Genomic DNA, 19380 nt, shown 5'->3' on the forward strand with positions numbered 1-19380 from the left:
CCATGTGTCACGCTGAGCATGGCGTGCAAGGGTTCAAATATTGTTTAAAACCTGTCACTGTTATACAACTCTCCACAGCTGACATGTCTAATGTGTTTCCTAATCTTGAGAGATGTATGCTAATGTTCTCTAACAAATATCTGAGGCCTTCATCATTTATACTGATATTTAATCACACACAAATAGACTCTTTTTACTAGTCAGCTGAATAAAAATTGTTAAGCTGGGTTTTGTATAAGGGCATAAGAGTGAAGAGATCCGAACACAAATACATAACACACTTTCACTGTACTTAAATGCTTTTTCAAGGTACCAAATGCTGTGTCTCAGTCTCATGCACAGACTTGGGTTTTGCCTGAACAAGGGTCGCGCATTATGGTCCAAACACCAAGGTGGGACAAATTTGTTGCTTTGGCAGTACCTACTTTTCATGTTTATTTGTATTTGTGTCCATGTGATTTTGTGTAAACATAGCACTGCAACAAAAATATCCTCCTGTGTGTTTATTTGTGCAACTCCTATCTGCAATTTGATCCCAGGGTCTCTATTTTTCAGCATCTGCTTCACTCATTATGGCAGAAAGCTGATCCCCCTTTGGTGAATTGACGCCAGCGTCAAATGATTGAAGGAATGCCAACGAGGAATTCAAGTGCATATGTGTTGAGCAATCAAACATTCTATTTCAGGCTGTATAAAATAAAGTCATTTTTTGATAGTGGAAGTTGTACACGCTTGCTTGCAGTAGGGGGATTGATTATAGACAAACAGGTGTGTTGTGTTTCTGGATCCCCTGCAGGACCCTGGAACCTGACCCACACACCATGTCCTTTACATGTCTGCCTGGTCCCAAACACTCCCATATGTCAGGCTTCTGTGTTGTTCACACAGTGGTAATCTCTAGCGTCTCTCATTTTTAGCGCCTGCAAGCCTTGGCTGACTGTCTGCTTATCTTCCTGTTTGTTTTCCCATCTTGCCTGCCTGTCTATCCATCTGGCTTTCCTTTAAAATGAAGCTGCGGAACTCATTAACCGAGAGTCAAGGGAGCCCCAATTAGCAGCGACAGCGGCATCGACAGCGTTAGTGGTTCGAGGGGAATATAAGAGTTAGTAAAAGATCAGAGTTTGGGGATTGTCCATGAAAGACATTGTGAAGGGAAAGGTGTCTAAGAGGATATCCCACCATGTTAGAAGTCATGCACAGACTTGGGTTTTGTCCTTTTCTGTCACTGATTACAGCTATTTCTGAATAACGTAAAATTAATTTCTGTAGCCACTCTTTCTTCTTTGTGCTTTTATATTATGACATAGATACAGATTAAGATTCAGATTAACTTCATTCTGGTAAATTAACAACATAAAAAAATAGAGAACTCAATAAAAAAACAATTTTAAAGCTAACAATTCACCACCCCAAAAAAGTAATAAACTGAAGCAATGGCTTACACTTGCCACCCTATGCATTTAAAAGTATGCATAGGTTGGCAACACACCCAACAGTAATACATTTTAACTCCAAAACAATGACAATGACACATTGAGACATAAATATCTTTACCCGGTTTGTGGGCACTAATCTGTGCTCTTGTACTGGAGGCTTTCAACTAATATCCAGAGAAGGAAACACCCAAGGGTGTCATTCCTGTAAATCAGGGTGAGACTTGTTCTCTGGCTAGCACTCTCATGAAACCACAAGACTTTAATCTTTAATTGGGATTGTGCATCTATAAATATCAGCTGGCTAAGGTGTTTCCCTTTGCTGTTATTGTCATACATTGTTGTGGGCATGCCCAGTTTTTTTTTTTGTTTTACAGTTTCAGCCTGCTGATGCAACCTGACTGACACCCTCTCGTCAGCCTCTCTCCATTTCTCACACATTTCTGAATGGATGAGTCAGTTATGGAAACCAATGGTAGGAACTCTGAGGACGAGAGCTCTGTCATCATCCTCGTCATTGATTGCCTGGGTCAGGCCTCTGCGGTTTGCTCCCAAATGAGTCTCTGAAATTGACTCACTGCGTACATTCAGAGGGATTGGATATTTTTAGCTTACCTACCTTCAGTTACGAGGTTCTTAATGGGGATTTCATAGATAAAAGTCAAGCCCTTCCCCCAAATAAATCTCTGTCCCAGCCCAGAGTCTTTTGCACACTCTAACAGGCTTGTGTATGGTATTCTCACATATTTAACTTCATCAGTTATCTGCCAACTCAGATCTGCTTCTTTGTCCATGCTGAAAAAGCTTCCTGCTGCCACCACAGTGTGGCCAAAGAATGTTTTTCATTTTGGGAAGATATCCTCAGGTGATGAGTAATGAATATGGGTTTTTCTCTCATTTAAGTAGAGCATTTTTATTTACACTGATGTTAAACAGCATGAGTTTATTTAGCATACTAGTAACTTATGATGTGAATTTGTTAAAGGAGCGACTGATGAAACACTGCTGAATTTAAATAACTTATTCACCAATAGTTTACTTTCTTTTAAAAGATTTTGAAAACTGCAATTTTTCTTCTGCTTAACAATCATGCACTATTTTTGTATCACATAAAATCCTCCAAAATACATAGATTTGTGATTATAATGTGACAAAATGCAAACTCTTCAGGGAGCACGGATACTTATCTGAGATACTGTAACTTCTGCAGACTTTATTTTATCACTGAAGTTGAGTAATTAGGAGAATTTCAGCATATAGAAGATTAAGCATTTTAAGCATTTTAAACTGGAAAATTTACTGGTGACACAGAAATCTGTAGACTTTTTTTTTTTCCAAAATGGCGTAATCTGAAAACAGAGTGCTTTGCCGTCCATTTTATCCCCCTTCTGTGTCTCACTGTAGAAAGTATTACTCGCATTTTAGCATAAATATTTCATCAAGCAAGCCATTATGATTCCTACTAAATATCAGGTGACACTTAACTTTGAAGCATTAGACACCATCAGATACTAGTTTATGGAGAAATATTGACTTTTTGAGTCCATTATGGCTGTTTAGGTTTTCTAGTCAATTGCCATTTACTTTTCCTTAGATAGAACGATAAGTAATACAGTGAGGTTTATTGCAGGGCATTAAGACCTCGTTCATCTATTTTCTGTCTCGAGTTAAGTTTGCAAAGGAGAAAGATCCAGACATCCCAGCTCCAGCTCATTTACGGGGCGCTCCCAAGGAGTTCCAACCCAGAGGGAATAATTAATCTCTCTTGTGAGTTCTGGAATGTATTTGGAAACCCCCCTCCCAAAGGGAGGTGCTGAGGAGGCACCCTACTCACATCTCTAAACCACCCCAAGTGATCCCTGTTGATGAAGTGGAGCAGCTGCTCAGCTCTCAGGTGGTGCAACTTCAAATCTTTGCCTACAAGGCTGAATGCAGCCACCTTATGGTTGAAGCTCATTTTAGTCACCTCTGTATGGGTTTTTGTTTTTTCGATCATGTACCTGTCAAAAAAATGAGAATATTTTAAAAATATTCTCATTTTTGAAAATTTTTTTAATCACATTTGAGAAAGTGAAACATATATGTTACATAGATCTCAGAAAAACAGAGTGAAATATTTCAAGCATTTATCTCTCAAATTCTGTCTGAGATAATTTGAATGTTGTGAAAAAAGTTAAGTATTGGAAATTCATAGTGTCAACCCCTAATCAGCTAATTAACTAAAAACACCTGAGCTCACTGACCCAGAATGATAGAGCCATGGGGAAGAGTGACGGCTTGACAGATGGCTTGACAAAACAGCCATCAACACCCTTCACAGGGAGAGAAGCTGCAAAGGACATTGCTGAAGAAGTAGGTTGTTCAGAGTCTGTATTCGAGCATACTCAGAGAAAATTGAGTGGAAGGAGAAGCAACATCTGGAGTCAGCGCATGAAGCGCCACTATGTTCATAAAAGCCTGCGCAAGGGCTACAAGCATCTTACTTGGGCTAAAGAGAAAAAGAACTGCACACGTTTCTTTGCTATCCAAAGTTTTCTTTTCAGATAAATGCAAAGTTTGCATTTGGAAATTAAGTTCCCAAAGTCTGGAGTAAGAATGGACAAGCACAAAATCCACATTGCTGAAGTTTCCACTGTCAATGATCATGTCACTATCAGTTGTCACCTGGGTTTGGTTCATTGTATTTACTTTGAGGTCAACAGTGAACGTAGCCGTCTTCCAGACGATTTTGGAGAACTTTATGCTCTCCTCTGCTCACAAGCTTTTTTGGAGATTCTGATTTCATTTTCCCACAGGACTGGAAAGCATCTGTCCAGACTGGCAAAAGTACCAAAAGTTGATTGATTGACCCGTGGTCAGTTTGCTGGCAGACTAACTTGACCTGAAACCCACAGAGTAGCTCTGGCATATTGTCATAAAAAACATGACACACCACCTCCAACGATGCAGAAGAACTGGAAGTCGCTATTACAGCAAGCTGAGTTTCCACTACATCTCACCACAACCACAGACTGGTTGCCTCGATGCAGTAATTAATGCAAAATGAGAGCAACCAACTACTGTGTGCATTGAAATTAACATACTTTTCGGAATCCTTGCACTTCTATTAAGAATATTTCTTATTGATATTATGTAATATTATAGTTTTTGAAACCCAAAATTTTGGATTTTTATTATCTGCAAGCCACAATCAGCAAAATTACAAGAAACTTGGGTTTAATATTTGTGTTTTAAGCCTTAAAGTACACATTAAAACTCATCTGTTTGGGAAAATAATAGGAGGGTTTCACTTTCTGAAATTACTGACAGAAAATACTGAAGTTTTTAAATAATATTGAAAGTACAATTTTCACAATATTCTAAGTAATTTTTTTCAGATGTACCTGGGAGCAGAACTTTTACAGCATATGAGGTCAGATGATGCTCAGTCCTTTTTTAAAAAAATATAAATAAGAAACTCTATTTGGGTCCAAAACAGAGTCACTTTAAAAGCCCTGTGGCAGGTGAAGACATTCCCATTTTAGTCATTGCAGTCCGCTTTTAAACTCCAAAGATTACAAAAGGTTTTGTAGCTACGATCAGGAAATTTTGTATCACATTGAAAGTGTTGATACAAAACACTTCCTGTCCTCTACCCTCTTTCAAATATTTCAAACATGTTTCTGAGCACTGCTCAATGGCAAATAAATGACATGTGGCCACAGTGTGAGATGATTATGTCAAGCTGTTTGTATACTATGCCACGGTGCAGCAGAACAGACATAACTGGACACCAGTATAGATTTTTCCATTGCACTATTTTTAGGATATCATGCTTAGTGTATCAGCTGTGTAGACTTGTTGGTAGATCTTAAATTAGAGACACAGGATATTTCCCTTTCAGTTGATCCAAATCAAAGGTATTACATTTCACTGTATTGGGATGTTTTTATGTTTATTTTAGGCCATCTGAAGGATTACTTGCTTCTTTATTATTCACAGAAAAAATGGGATTACAAAATCCACTCAGGGCCCCTTTGAATAAAATTAAAGTGCATTGCTTTTGAGATAAACGCTTTTCATCTCACAATAGATTTGTTATTTGTTTGCTCCATTGGAATACAATATGAGGAACTCAATTTGGTGAATGGACAAAGCTTGCAGGCTATTTGAAGTAAACGCACAAAAAGGGGGACCTTCCTGTTACACCTTGTCTCGCCGTAAAATGGTTTATTTGTGTCTCAGTCTCTGAGATTTTTGCTGTTTACACTCTTGCACTTCCTCTCCTCTCTATTTCTGTATGTGTGACCAACAGCTCAGACCAGAGATGGATATTGAATTTGTACAATAGGGATGTAGAGCTACACAATAGGAAAAGTATCTTTATATATTTCTACATATAGTTTTATGTTATATAGCTATACATATAAATCTGTCCATCCATCTATTACGGTACTATATATATATATATATATATATATATATATATATATATATATATATATATATATATATATATATATATATATATATATATATATATATATATATATATATATATAGCTGACTGGATAGCTCAATACATAAGGCATCAGTATATCACCCGAGAGGGCAGGGTTCGAATCCAGTCTGGGTCCTTAGGCAAGACCCTTCAAGCTACTGCCTACCTCATACCATGAGAGATACTAAGTTGCATAACATGCCGGCTCAGACGTCGCCCGGCCAAACAAGGTCTGCGTCAGGTGTTGGGGAACCAGAGCACCTTGATGACAAATGGGCTACTGGAACAAGACGGAAATGGGCGAGAGATGAAAATGTGGATCTGTTGGAATGCTACTACTCAAGTAACCCTAGTGAGAGAGGTTACATGCAAAGACTGGGGAAGGAATGGTTACTTCGACATCCCCAGTCAACACTAAGCGCTAAACAACTAGTAGCTCAGTGTTCCAACATCCGCAAACGGCAACTGCTATCACAACTTGAGATTGACGAGATACAACACAAATGCTACGGCAAAAGGGAGGAACCCGGATGTCAGGACTGTGGGACTTAACTACAAGTCCCCACCCAGTGAGGGGATACACGGCCCCAATGAGCGAAACAGAGCTGAATGAGACAGCTGCTGACCTGAGAGAGAGAATCATGACCCGAATGACAACCAGGCCTCCCCGGCGCCAATTACAACGGCTGAGTGAAGTACCATCAGAAAGTCTCATTGAGAATGTGAATGCAGCATTGAGAACGATCCCTACCAACACCATAACAGAAACCAATGAGCTGATCTACAACTCAGCATCAGTGATCCTTGAGATACTTGGCTATAAGAGCAACCATGAGACCCAATACCCACCATGGAAAAGACGGTTAGAGGCTAAAATCAAGGTAACAAGGAGGGAAGTGAGCCAACTGTCAGAGCTCCACAAGGGTACAATGAAAAGACCAGTACCCAGAAAGTACAGCCAGATGCCCATACCTGAAGCACTCGAGACTGCCAAACAGAGGCTCCAAGCCTTGGCCAGCCGCCTAAAGAGATACACAAGGGAGAATGAATCCAGAAGGATTAACCGGCTCTTCTCCACTCAACCAGCTAAGGTGTACTCTCAATGGCAGGGTAATAACAACAGAGCAGACCCACCAAGGCTGGAGACTGAACAATACTGGAAAGGCATATGGGAAAGGGAGGCGTCCCACAACAGCAATGCACAGTGGTTGATCTCTCTACGAGAGGACCACAGCAACCTCCCTGAGCAAGCCCCGGTAACCATCACTGTGACAGATGTTCAAGAAAGAGTCTCAGGTATGAAAACTGGACAGCACCAGGGCCTGACATGATCCATGCCTACTGGCTAAAGAAACTCACTGCTCTCCATGAGCGACTGGCAGCCCAAATGAACCAGCTGCTACAAAGTGGGACTCACCCTGAATGGTTAACTGAAGGGCGGACAATCCTAATCCAGAAGGATCCATCAAAGGGTCCAGTCCCACCCAACTACCGACCAATAACCTGCCTCTCCACAACCTGGAAGCTCATGTCAGGCATCATAGCGGCCAAGATAAGCAAACACATGGATAAACACATGAGCACGGCACAGAAGGGTATCGGTGTAAATACCAGAGGAGCCAAACACCAACTCCTCGTAGACCGCACAGTTGCCCGAGACTGCAAAACCCGACACACCAACCTGTGCATGGCTTGGATCGATTACAAGAAAGCCTATGACTCAATGCCGCATACTTGGATCATTGAATGCCTAGAGATGTATAACATCAACAGGATTCTGAGAGCCTTCATTGCAAACTCGATGAGGCTGTGGAAAACCACCCTTGAAGCCAACTGCAAACCACTTGCACAAGTGTCCATCAAATGTGGCATATACCAAGGAGATGCTCTGTCCCCGCTACTGTTCTGCATAGGCCTGAACCCCCTCAGCCAAATTATCAACAAGACTGGCTATGGATACCGACTCAAAAATGGGGCCAACATCAGTCACCTACTCTACATGGATGACATCAAGCTGTATGCCAAGAGTGAGCGAGACATCGACTCACTGATCCACACCACCAGGATCTACAGCACTGACATTGGGATGTCATTCGGACTAGAGAAATGTGGTCGGCTGATCACAAAGAGGGGGAAGGTCATCCACACAGAAGGGGTCTCACTCCCACAAGGAACAATAGCAGACATAGAGGACAGTTACAAGTACCTAGGTATACCACAAGCAAATGGCAACCTCGATGAGGTCACAAGGAAAGGAGCCACAGCTAAATACCTCCAACGAATAAGGCAAGTCCTGAGAAGCCAGCTCAATGGCAAGAACAAAATCCGTGCGATAAACAGCTATGCCTTGCCAGTAATCAGATACCCTGCTGGAATAATTAGCTGGCCAAAGGAGGAGATAAAAGCCACAGATATTAAGACCAGAAAGCTACTAACAATGCATGGAGGGTTCCATCCCAAATCCAGCACCCTGAGACTGTACACGAGCCGCAAGGAAGGAGGCAGAGGACTAGTGAGTGTGAGAACCACTGTCCAGGACGAAACAAACTAAGATCCATAAATACATCAGGGACAAAGCCTCAACAGACAATGTGCTCAGTGAATGTCTCAGACAACAGGGAACGGAGGTTGAGGTGCCAGAGATACCATCATGGAGGACAAACCCCTACATGGGATGTACCACCAGCAAATAACCCAAGTGGCTGATATCAGTAAATCCTACCAATGGCTGGAAAAAGCTGGACTCAAGGACAGCACAGAGGCCCTCATCCTGGCCGCCCAGGAACAGGCCCTAAACACCAGAGCAATAGAGGCCCAGATCTACCACACCAGACAAGACCCAAGGTGTAGGTTGTGCAAGGAGGCCCCTGAGACAGTCCAGCACATCATAGCAGGGTGCAAGATACTGGCAGGGAAAGCGTACATGGAGCGACATAACCAAGTAGCAGGCATAGTGTACAGAAAAATCTGTGCAGAATATGGACTGGAAACCCCAAGATCAAAGTGGGAAACACCCCCAAAGGTGGTGGAGAACGCCAGAGCTAAGATCCTGTGGGACTTCCAGATCCAGACAGACAAAATGGTAATGGCGAACCAACCAGACATTGTCGTAGTGGATAAACATCAGAGGAAAGCCGTTGTGGTAGATGTAGCAATACCAAGTGATTGCAACATCAGGAAAAAGGAGCACGAGAAACTAGAGAAATACCAGAGCCTCAGGGAGGAACTGGAGAGGGCCTGGAAGGTGAAGACCACAGTGGTGCCTGTGGTCATCGGGGCCCTCGGGGCAGTAACCCCCAAACTGGAGCAGTGGCTACAACAGATCCCAGGAACAACATCAGACATCTCAGTCCAGAAATGTGCAGTCCTTGGCACAGCCAAGATACTGCGCAGAACCCTCAAGCTCCCAGGCCTCTGGTAGAGGACCCGAGCTCAGAGGATAAGAACCACCCGTGGTGGGTGAGAAGGGAATTTTATATATATATATATATATATATATAAATTTTATTATATATTATATATAATATTATATATATTATATTATTTGAAATTTATATATATATATATATATATATATATATAATTTATATATATATATATATAATTTTTTATAGAGAGAGAGATAGATATAGAGATATCTATAGATATCTCTATATCTACATCTATATATATAGATATAAATATGTATTGACATAGATAGAGAGAGATACTTATTTCATTTCAAGGTGTAAAGAGCCATGTGGCGATTCTGAAATGCTGCAGTTTTTGGCTCTGAAGTGACTCCATACAGGACGATTTCATCAAGGCTTGAGTTCTGCTTTTCTGTCCCAGACTGCAGTCCAGAGGTGTTTGTCTTGGCTTCGCTCTCTGTTTGATCAGGCTGTTTTCAGAGTACTGACTGACCTGTGCGAAGGTTAGATACGTTGCAGTCTTCACAACTGTTCCTTCTCCTCAAGGTAATTGCTCCTTTGGTTAGTACTTCTCACAATTCCATGTAATTTAATATATTTTTTTAAAAAATTGAATGTACTACAAATATGTCTTGTTTTGCCTCTAAACAATGAACTTCAGTTCAGAAAGATTCAAAAGTAAATTGCAGCGAGGTAACTCATCTACATAAGACTTTGTTGTTCATCAGATATTGATCTGCTGTTAATGCATTGGTCAATAACACACTTACACATAGTGTATAGTTTACATTGCAATGCATTAGCTTCAGATGGAAGCTTTCCATCTCGTTGAGCACAGACATTCATTCATGGGATATTTTTCCACTAATGAATGGTAAGGAGAGAAACGATTCTCTGACCCTTCACCTGGAACTGCTCCTGTTTTATTTACTTGCTTCCTGATCTCAGCTCTTCATCTTTTGACCCAAACACATGGCTCATCCTTTTGTCTGTAAAGGCCTAAGACCTTCTCAGCCACTCAGTCATCTAACCCATAAGTGGTCCGGTACTGACTTCCTGTGGCATTTAAAATCTTTTTTTTTCTTCTTTACAATATCCACCCTCCTTCTTGTTTACGCCTCTTCCAAGCAATCCCAGAGTTTGCAATTTTTATTTTAAGATTTACAAACATCTATTATTATAAGAAGCCCATTGAGTCAAACATTATTCTGTCGACCTTGACTTTAGAGAATCTTTTCAGGTTGCAAAAAATAATTAGTGGCAGTTTTCAGCACCATCACTTTAAGAGTTTAGAGGAACAGTTGAGGAGAGTCTTAATAAGATTAGCCCTGACACTTGCCACCCACAGCTTATGAAGGACCTCCACTGACTCTTGTGTCTCCATGTAGCAGAGATTGTGCATGTGTGTCCGATTGAGAGCTTATTATCTTGAAGGCATGGCCTAGAAAGGGAAATTGAGGTACCTATTTCTTTTTTCCCCTCTTACACATCTTATTAAAATCTTGACACCAGAAAATAAATCAGAGATATTATCATTTTGTGCTGGAGAATCTTGAACAGGAAACAGGAGCAAGAGACAAAGCTAATAGAGTAATTTTGATTTCATTCAATTTCCTTTCAGGCGTTCACACTGTCATGACCTCTGATTGCAAGGGGAAAAAAAAACACTTCCTGTCCTTGAACATGGCTACATTGCTGAGCTCTTGATAGATCGATCCTGAACGGGTCAAAGATAAAAAGTCAAGTTGTGGACCCTCACCAAAAATCACATGTTATCAATCGTTGAATCCAATGGCAGTCCGTGAAGACAGAGGCAGACTCTTGAGCCAAATTAAAGCCCAAACTCTGATGGCATTTGTGAGAGGATACATTGAAGATATGGGCTTTAATAGCTCTAAAGGCAACACCCCTTCCTGTGCTTCATGCATTCCTGCAAGAACCACAACTTCTTGCAAATTTATATTTTAAGCTTACATAGCCATAGTGGTTAAAGACTATTAATCACATCTCCAGAATGTGATTAATCTGAAATATATATATTTTTTTTAATCAATAGACAGCACAAAAAAATTATAACCTTTTTCTGATCTTGAGATTTTTCATTCAGGGTGTATGTTTTATTTAAAAAGAAAAAATGTATATCATGAGTATGTGTCTCTACATGTGTTCGAACATTGCAGGACATGCCTGGGCAACATCTTGGATATAATATAACTCTGAGGCAGATTTATTTCAGCCCTCTCTTTCAAGAAAGACTGAAAAAATTAGATTCAAATATTTTGCACCCTAAAATCTTAATACACATCTTAAGCAATCTGTTGTCTCAATCAGATCGGTTTAACATGAAAGGCTTACATTTTGAAATAATACACGAACAATTCAGCTACTGTAAATCTTAAATTTCTCATTAGAGTGTTTTTTTCTCTTTTGACCTCCATGCCACGTAGTACCCACAGGGAACGCAGGCTGATTTGATATGTGCCGATGTCGGGTGGGTGGGGCTGTCTGATGATAATTGTTTAGACCGCATATGCCCCAACGCTCAAATTGGGTTATTTTTTAAGACTTAACGCCGCAATTGAAGGACAGCGTAAACTATACAGCATTTCTTGTTCTCTCCAGGCAGTGTTTCTAAGGATCACACTTTGAAACATTTAAGTTGAACATATCAAAGTTAAATTCCAGCACCTATGTCCCTTTCTTTTCAATTCCTCCAGGCCTCCATCTGCTATCTGCTAGCCTCATGGCCTTTGGGCTTGTACTTGAAGCCACTCTGCATTCCTCACATACATGACCTATCATCACCAGAAGAAATTCATGGCTGATCATACATCACATCATTATTGTCTGGGAAAACTCAAGCTCAGGTTTTCCCCAGACAAAACTTTAAGTTTAGCTTTTCAGTGTGAATGTGAAAGTCAATATATTTCTCACTTACAAAGGAAAAATTTAACAAAATAATGCCGAAAAGCATTTTTTTTATCTCGAAAGAAATATTAAAAGTGCCTTGTAAAAGGCTTAATTGGGTTTAAAGTATTGAACATTTTGTCCTGTTAGTACTACAAACTTCATTATATTTCAGTAAGAGCTTATGGGACAGATAAACACAAAGTATTGCATGATTATAAAGGAAAATGATACAAACGTTCATTTTTTAAAAATAATTTAAAAAATAATCTCTGAAAGTTTTCTGTTCACCTTTTACTTTTTGTACTAAATGAAGCTAAGCGCAATCAACTACCTTAAGAAAACATCTGATTTAATTCAGTCTCAGCATGAACCCGGCTGTTTTATGGAGGTTTGCTAGAAAATAGTAGTGGACAAACACAAAGACAAAGAAACTCAGCAAAAGGGTCATGAGATTCCTAAAGCAGAGTTAGTTCATAAAACAACATACCATTGAACATCTCACCAAGTGATATTGAATTTTCTGAGGTCCCCCTAAAATTTTTAAATAATACTATTTTATGTTGCGATAAAATATACTATTTTTTATGCGATAATCCAGAGAACACTACAGATGGAGTAAACGTAGACCCTTTTGTTAGTGCTTCTAGCCACTACTCATATATGTGTAATTTGATTAATTTTCTCCCAAGCTCCAATACTGAACATGAGGCTAAGATGGAAGAAATAACTCTTTATGTGATGGCTATATAAAATTCTATATTCAGTTACAATGTTGAGTGTTTAGGCTAAATGCCTGAATCCTAAAGATGGTGATTGAATGGCTTAAAGTGTATGTCTTAGTCTTACCTTTCATAACGTTGCAGAGTTTTGGCTTATTTTCACTATGAGGAATGCAGTGACTTCATCAGGATGTAATGAGGTAACAGCAGCTGGTCAGACAGAGTTTTAACAGACACTAGTGCAAAAAACGCGGGCTGCTGATAACGCTTCAAGTAAACAATACGATCAGCCTCTGGCTTCCTCTACTTCCTCTTAGACCTTATCTAGCACTGAATTATTTTTCACTTTAACTCACACTCTGCTAACATGCTCATCGTCCATTGCCAAAACACACTCAGTTTTATGACAGGGTGCTGGCTCTGGCAACGCTCAGTCACTTCTCCATATCTGAATAGTGTTTATGTATCTGTGTGTGATTGGTGTGTGTGTGTGCGTTTGTGTGTGATCCAGGCTGATGTGTTTGAATTTCAGTGCATATATTATTTTCATATTTTTTTATTTTTGTAGCAAGATTATACTTTTTTTTTTCAATCATTTCACTTTCACCTTTAACATTTGACCTCTAAAATGTCCCTGTAAGTGAGCAAGGGAGCACTCTTTCCTCACATTTGTTTCCCTCTTTAGAACAAGCCAACAAATTTTTCCTCAAACTTGACTTGTAAAATGATACTCTGAAGACATAGTATCTGTGCTCAAAGTCTCTCTCTCTCTGACTGTCTCTTTCCCTCTGTATATGTGCATTTCAAAACTAGAGGTACAATTTCATCTTTGATATTGTTATCAGTTCCACAGTGATGAAGGGTGTGTGTGTGGAAGACCCACTGCAGCTCTGACCTACTTGGTGCAGTGAATGGGCTGCATGGAGGCTGTTTTTATTGAGTGTGTGTGTGTGTGTGTGTGTGTTTGATAGAGCTCTGGGATGGTGTGTGGACACAGGGAGTGTGAGAAGCTGGGTGTTTTGACAGCTTTAGAGTAGTTCCAGCACAGAGCTGGGGCAGAAGGGGGGGATGAGTAGACCTGTTGGAGGTTTGGGGGAGCTGTGGGGGTGAGAGCAGGTCAGTGGGGGAGCGGACAGGAGGGAGATCAGATGAGGGTGAATATGTTCTCCGAGAATGCTACTTGGCCATTAAAATGCTACATGATATCTGGTTCTCGGCGATGGATAAACTCATGAGATCATCTGAAGCGCTTCAGATGAACCTTGCCTGTGCAGTAATGAAAACAATGTTTCCACTTTATACTAGCTAAAAGTAAACAGATGGACTTTGAAACACACAAAAGGCATAAATTCAAAATAAATAAACAGTTTATAGTTTGCAAACAAATTTGCAATCTATAAGGTCAGTTGTTAGGCGTGTATCAGCTGCAGTGTCTTGCAGAAATATTCATCCTTTTCCACAAAACTCCCAAGTACCGTATTGAGATTGTGTGTGGTAGACCAAAACAAATCACTAATTTATGAAGTGGAAGGTGAATGATACGGCATGTGAACCTGCCACGGCTGTTCACCGAAACTGAGTAGGGAGAATAATAAACAGAGAAGCATCTAAGAGGTCCACGGTAACTGCAAAGATCCACAGCTCAGGTGAGAAAATCATTTGAGATGACAACGATCATTCATGCACTCCAGAAATCTGTTGTCATCGAGGAGCGGCAGGAAGTGTGTGCGGTATATTGTGAGCCAGGTTGCAAATAATGAAAGAAGGTGCTCAGTTGAGACCAGAATGTAATCTTTTCCCCCCTCGTGTAAAACATGGTGGTGGCAAGATCATTCTTTAGGTATGCTTACTTCAGCTGGGACGAGGAAGCTGGTGGGAGGTGACAGAAATATGGATGAATATTCACCTCTTAACAACTCTAAGTATACGGGCTGAGCTACAATGTAACAGTTTGGATCAAAGCATTTCAATGTCTTAGAACAATGAGGTCAAAGTATAAAATTAAATCCACTTACAAATTTGTAGAACTTGAAAATTGCTGCTCACTGATGCTCTCCATTCAACATAATTTAGTCTATTCTTCAAAAGAAAAGACTTGCAAGTGATTTTAGACCAAAAAGTGTTTCTAGAAAACTAAATAATCAGAACAGGTAAACAGAAATGGACGCCGCACTGTTCAGATTTTTACTTTTAATACATGTTGAAAACTTTTAATCATTTACTTACAATTTGCAATAATTATCATAGACTGGGTTATTTGTGCTTTAAAATCAGATTTTTTGTGTGTTCTTGTTGTTTTCTATTCACCATTTTCCCGAACTGGTGAATTGTTTCCCTTTTAAAAGGTCACAAAATGACCCTGAGGTATGTCAGAGATGTCTATTTTATTTTTTTCTCACACAAATATGCATTCCTTCTCCAGCCACACATTCATTCACAGTTGATCAAGCATCAATGAGCCATTTTTAAAACTGATATTTAATTGAACTAAATCAATTTTAGGGTGTTACCTTTTCAGTTTGAACCACGGGAAAGTTGGGTAGCAATAAAGACACTTTTTATCCCAACACCAAAATGCCAAAGAATGACCACAGCTCTTTAATCTCAGCCCGGTGTGAAATCTATGGGAGCACATGTCCCACTCAGTCCTTAAAAGAGCGATAAAACCGATGGGAAAAAGAAGCAGCCTGTTTTGTCCCACTGTAGCTGAAAAGGCCAGACATCACCTCAGACTGTGCGGATGAAGAGTTCTCACAGAAGTTCTGCTCTCCAACAAAAGGGGCTGCCTGTCCACAGCTCTAAGCCCTCTCAGTGCCAGCGGTGCTGAACCCCTGCTTTCTGTCAGCATTCCTGCCCATCTCTCATGCTGTTCTTTTCTGACCATGCCAGCTAGGTCAGGGGGCAGCATTTTCTCATGGTTACTAGACAACACTGGACAAGGAGATTAAAAAAATAGAAATGCCGAGCAGGGCATTTAGCTTCAGCCCTGCTTGTTTTGATTCTGATTGTGGAAATTGTTTGATATGCAGCTATTGTTGTAATAAAACGTGCATATTGTGAGCAAACAGGGATGCAATGAACTATGCAAACAAGTCACCTGTCAAAAAAAAAATCCACTTTTTGCTATAATATGACAATTCTTTATTTACTAATGACAGTTTGACATGAACACTAATCCACACCAGGATCTGCTACAAAAATGGAAGCTGCTGCTGCAGTGAACTATGCCAGTTGACGCCTCCTTTGTTTCCCAGTGATCAGTACCAGTATCTGCCAGTAGATGTCTGTCTTCAGTCTTACTCAGATATTTGAATAAAGTTAAGACATCCTCTGAACAAGATGCCCATATGACCAAATGCTGCAGGATATTCACAGGTCACAACAAAGACCTTACATACATATTTTATTGAAAGCTGCTGTTTCGATTTGATTAAACCACAGATTAAATCAATGCAACATTCCTCGCCTGTAAGCAATTTTTGTTGCCTGGTGACAAGAAAAAATGTTTTTGTTGTTGTTTTGGTGCTGCTTAACATTCCAGAAATTAATTCCTGGATCCCAGGAAGGGACTAAGAAAATGCGGGACTTTCCCGGATCCAGTCAATGATCTATCTGCCTTTTATGAGCGACTTTGCTGGATTCACCATAAGTAACTCGTTGCTACGGGGTAGTTGCTATGAATGAGTGCTCAAAATAACCATAATGCCATACAAATTCCTCGACTTTGCCTGTGAATGATGGCAAAGGATGCCACCTGTTATTTACAAAGTGATTGTTTCCTGCACCCAGCTTTTCTTTGGAACCTTTGAAGTGGTTAAGAGGCACCACATAGATTTTTCTGAGACATTGACTACAAGTGCTACATTCCTTGTATTAAATCAAATAAATGTGGCATTTCATTTTGAAGTCAAGGTCCCATAATCTGGTGGAAAATTTAGAGCAGCCATCTTCTAGGACATTTCACAAATCCACAAGGATAAGCAACTTAGAGAATGAATTAATGGATAGATAGCTAAACATACAGTCATATATATATATATATATTATATATATATATATATATATATATATATATATATATATATATAATATTATATATATATATATATATATATATATATATATATATATATATTATGTCATTAAAATGTTTTACTGGTTTGGTGTGACATTCCAGTCTTAAATAAAAACATCAGTGGTAGTGTAATTAATTTATATTATGTATTTAACTTTGAGACTAGAGTTACAGAAATGAGTAAGCGTTTCAATAGGACTCTAATTTATTGAATGTGACTGTAGATCCTAAAATAAAGGAAAACAAACAATATTTCAAACATACAGTTGGATGGGTTGACTCAGTGCAGTCTGTCCTCAGATAACTGACTGTATAACATTGCAGCAAGGACTGAATTGAAATGCATGACTTTGAGTCTGTCTCTAAGATTGGCTTGATATCTCGTGTTAGTCTACACTTTCCGATAACTTTAAGTCAATATGAGCCTGAAGAACACTACTTGAGTTACTTGACTTCAGTTTCCTACCGAACATGAACGCCTCACAGGATGAGTTTGGCGTCCTGGGTAGTGACGCAATGCTGTGGGGGCGTGTCTCTGGTGAAATCAGCTGGGGCAACAACAACACGAAGGGGGAGGGCGGCTCAGCTCAGACTATTGAAATTGGTCGACAAGTTGTGCTCGGATATAACTCGGAAAAGCGTGCGCGTGGAAGCAAAGCGGGCGAGACTCGGTGTTAGTTGAGCTTGGAGAGAGAGGCGGATAAAGAGGCAGCACCGCGAGGAAGTCAGAGGAGGATGTTTCAGGGCAGAGGTCCTGTCCGCAGCTTTCTGTGCTACTTGACAAAGAGCCGAATCAACGCGACTGTCCGTTTGTTCCTGCCGCGTCTCTGTCCGGTTTGAGTGGCCGGCTGAACCCCCAGCAGACTGGCATGTGGGTCAACTCCGGAACCGTCGGAAGGTAGGGACCCCCCTGCTGCAGCCAAACCGAATCACATGCCCCTCTTTCGATCTTTGTTGTGCACAAAGCAGCCCTCTCACCACGTCTTCACCCTGGAAAAAAAAGTGCGACCAATTATCGTTTTATCGTTGTGAAATGCATACATCCCCAGTTATTCAGCTGTAATAGATGTAGTTATCTAACTGCAGGCGGTTTACTAAACGTAATTATGTATTATATAAGTGGGACATTTCATTGATAAATCATTGTTATTTATTAGATTCAGCACGTGCTGCAGAGAGCATTAAATCATCATTCGGTGTCATTGTGAAGCGGATGGGCTTGGCTCATTACGCAAGACTCCTCATCGCATCACTTGGGATGGACAGGCTTATGCACCTGCTTTGTGTTGCATCTGAAGCCCGTGTGTTTCACGTTGCAGGAGGAAAACAATGGGCTGCCTGGTTTATTGATTCGCTTAAAGAAATGAATGAACCAGGTGGTTATGAATGGGGAGCACACGAGGTTCTTTTCATTGATGAATGCAGCCATGCTGCACCAGCCTATTTACTGAAGCCATGCGGATCACAACTGGGACGACAGATAAAGGTGGCGAGATCTTGCAGGTGGCACACCTATTCTTTTGCAGGCTGTACAGGTGCTGGCACGCTGTAACGCTGATCCTTGGGCGATGACGCCATCAGAGAGATTGTGTTACGCAGGGCGGGTGAGAGGCTGATGAAGAAGCCTCTCACTTCCACCTGGACATAAATAAATAATGTTCTCTGTGTTTCTCCGGCCGTATTTTCACTTCCGGTCAGGAGCAGATTAATCATGTCTCGAGTTTTGGAGTTGCATAAATATTTGGCACAAACAGGTTATTGCGCAATCCTTGTATTTTGGCCAATTAGGACCTATTTTTTTCCCCCTCATGAAAAGATGCCTGATAATGGACTCAATGTGATCATGGCTCATATCATTTTGTATCATGGTTGCACATCAAATGACATTTTTACTTTGTGCAGTTGCGATCGTGGTCAAAATAAACCCGTCCCCAACGTCTAAGCACATACTCACTGACTTTGAGATTAAGGTACAATTTGGCCAGAGATTCATAGCTATTTCATCAGCACTCCAGTTAATGAATCAAAAGATCGCAGCTATCATTAGGTGCATTGCCTGGCGGATTTGTAACAGAGCTACCTATTGTTCTGATTAGGCATTAAGCTTTGACTGTGTCAACAGCTTTGAGATAACAATGTGCTGCACTCACAAACCCACATGGAAGAGTGAGCCTGCATTACATGGCTGGCTTGAATGTTGTGACCCTTGAAACAGGCTGCTGTGGCAGACACACAGAGGTAATAGGGCTTCAAATTGTTCACATGCTTTTATGTGTTTGCTATGTAGTGCTGCGAATACAGATGACCAGAAAAGGATGAGTCAGATGGATTTACTCTTAAATAATATTTGATA

The 19380-nt window shown here is 40.4% G+C and overlaps 1 protein-coding gene across 4 annotated transcripts in view; it reads left to right on the forward strand.

Moving 5' to 3' along the window:
• Positions 1 to 19380, forward strand: part of rhobtb4 (Rho related BTB domain containing 4) — a 49157-nt gene that overhangs the window by 6457 nt on the left and 23320 nt on the right. The window contains exon 1 of one of the 4 annotated variants that reach the window (XM_055048867.1): positions 17594 to 17925. The exons of the other annotated variants lie outside the window; for them this stretch is intronic. Coding sequence (XP_054904842.1) covers positions 17897 to 17925 — 29 coding nt within the window. The 5' untranslated portion in view covers positions 17594 to 17896. Of the gene's footprint in view, positions 1 to 17593; positions 17926 to 19380 lie in introns of those variants that run through there. 4 annotated transcript variants of the gene reach the window in all.

The sequence above is a fragment of the Poeciliopsis prolifica genome, unplaced genomic scaffold (genome assembly GCF_027474105.1).
Source record: "Poeciliopsis prolifica strain line A6 unplaced genomic scaffold, Auburn_PproV2 SCAFFOLD028, whole genome shotgun sequence".
NCBI classification, from domain to species: Eukaryota; Metazoa; Chordata; class Actinopteri; order Cyprinodontiformes; family Poeciliidae; genus Poeciliopsis; species Poeciliopsis prolifica.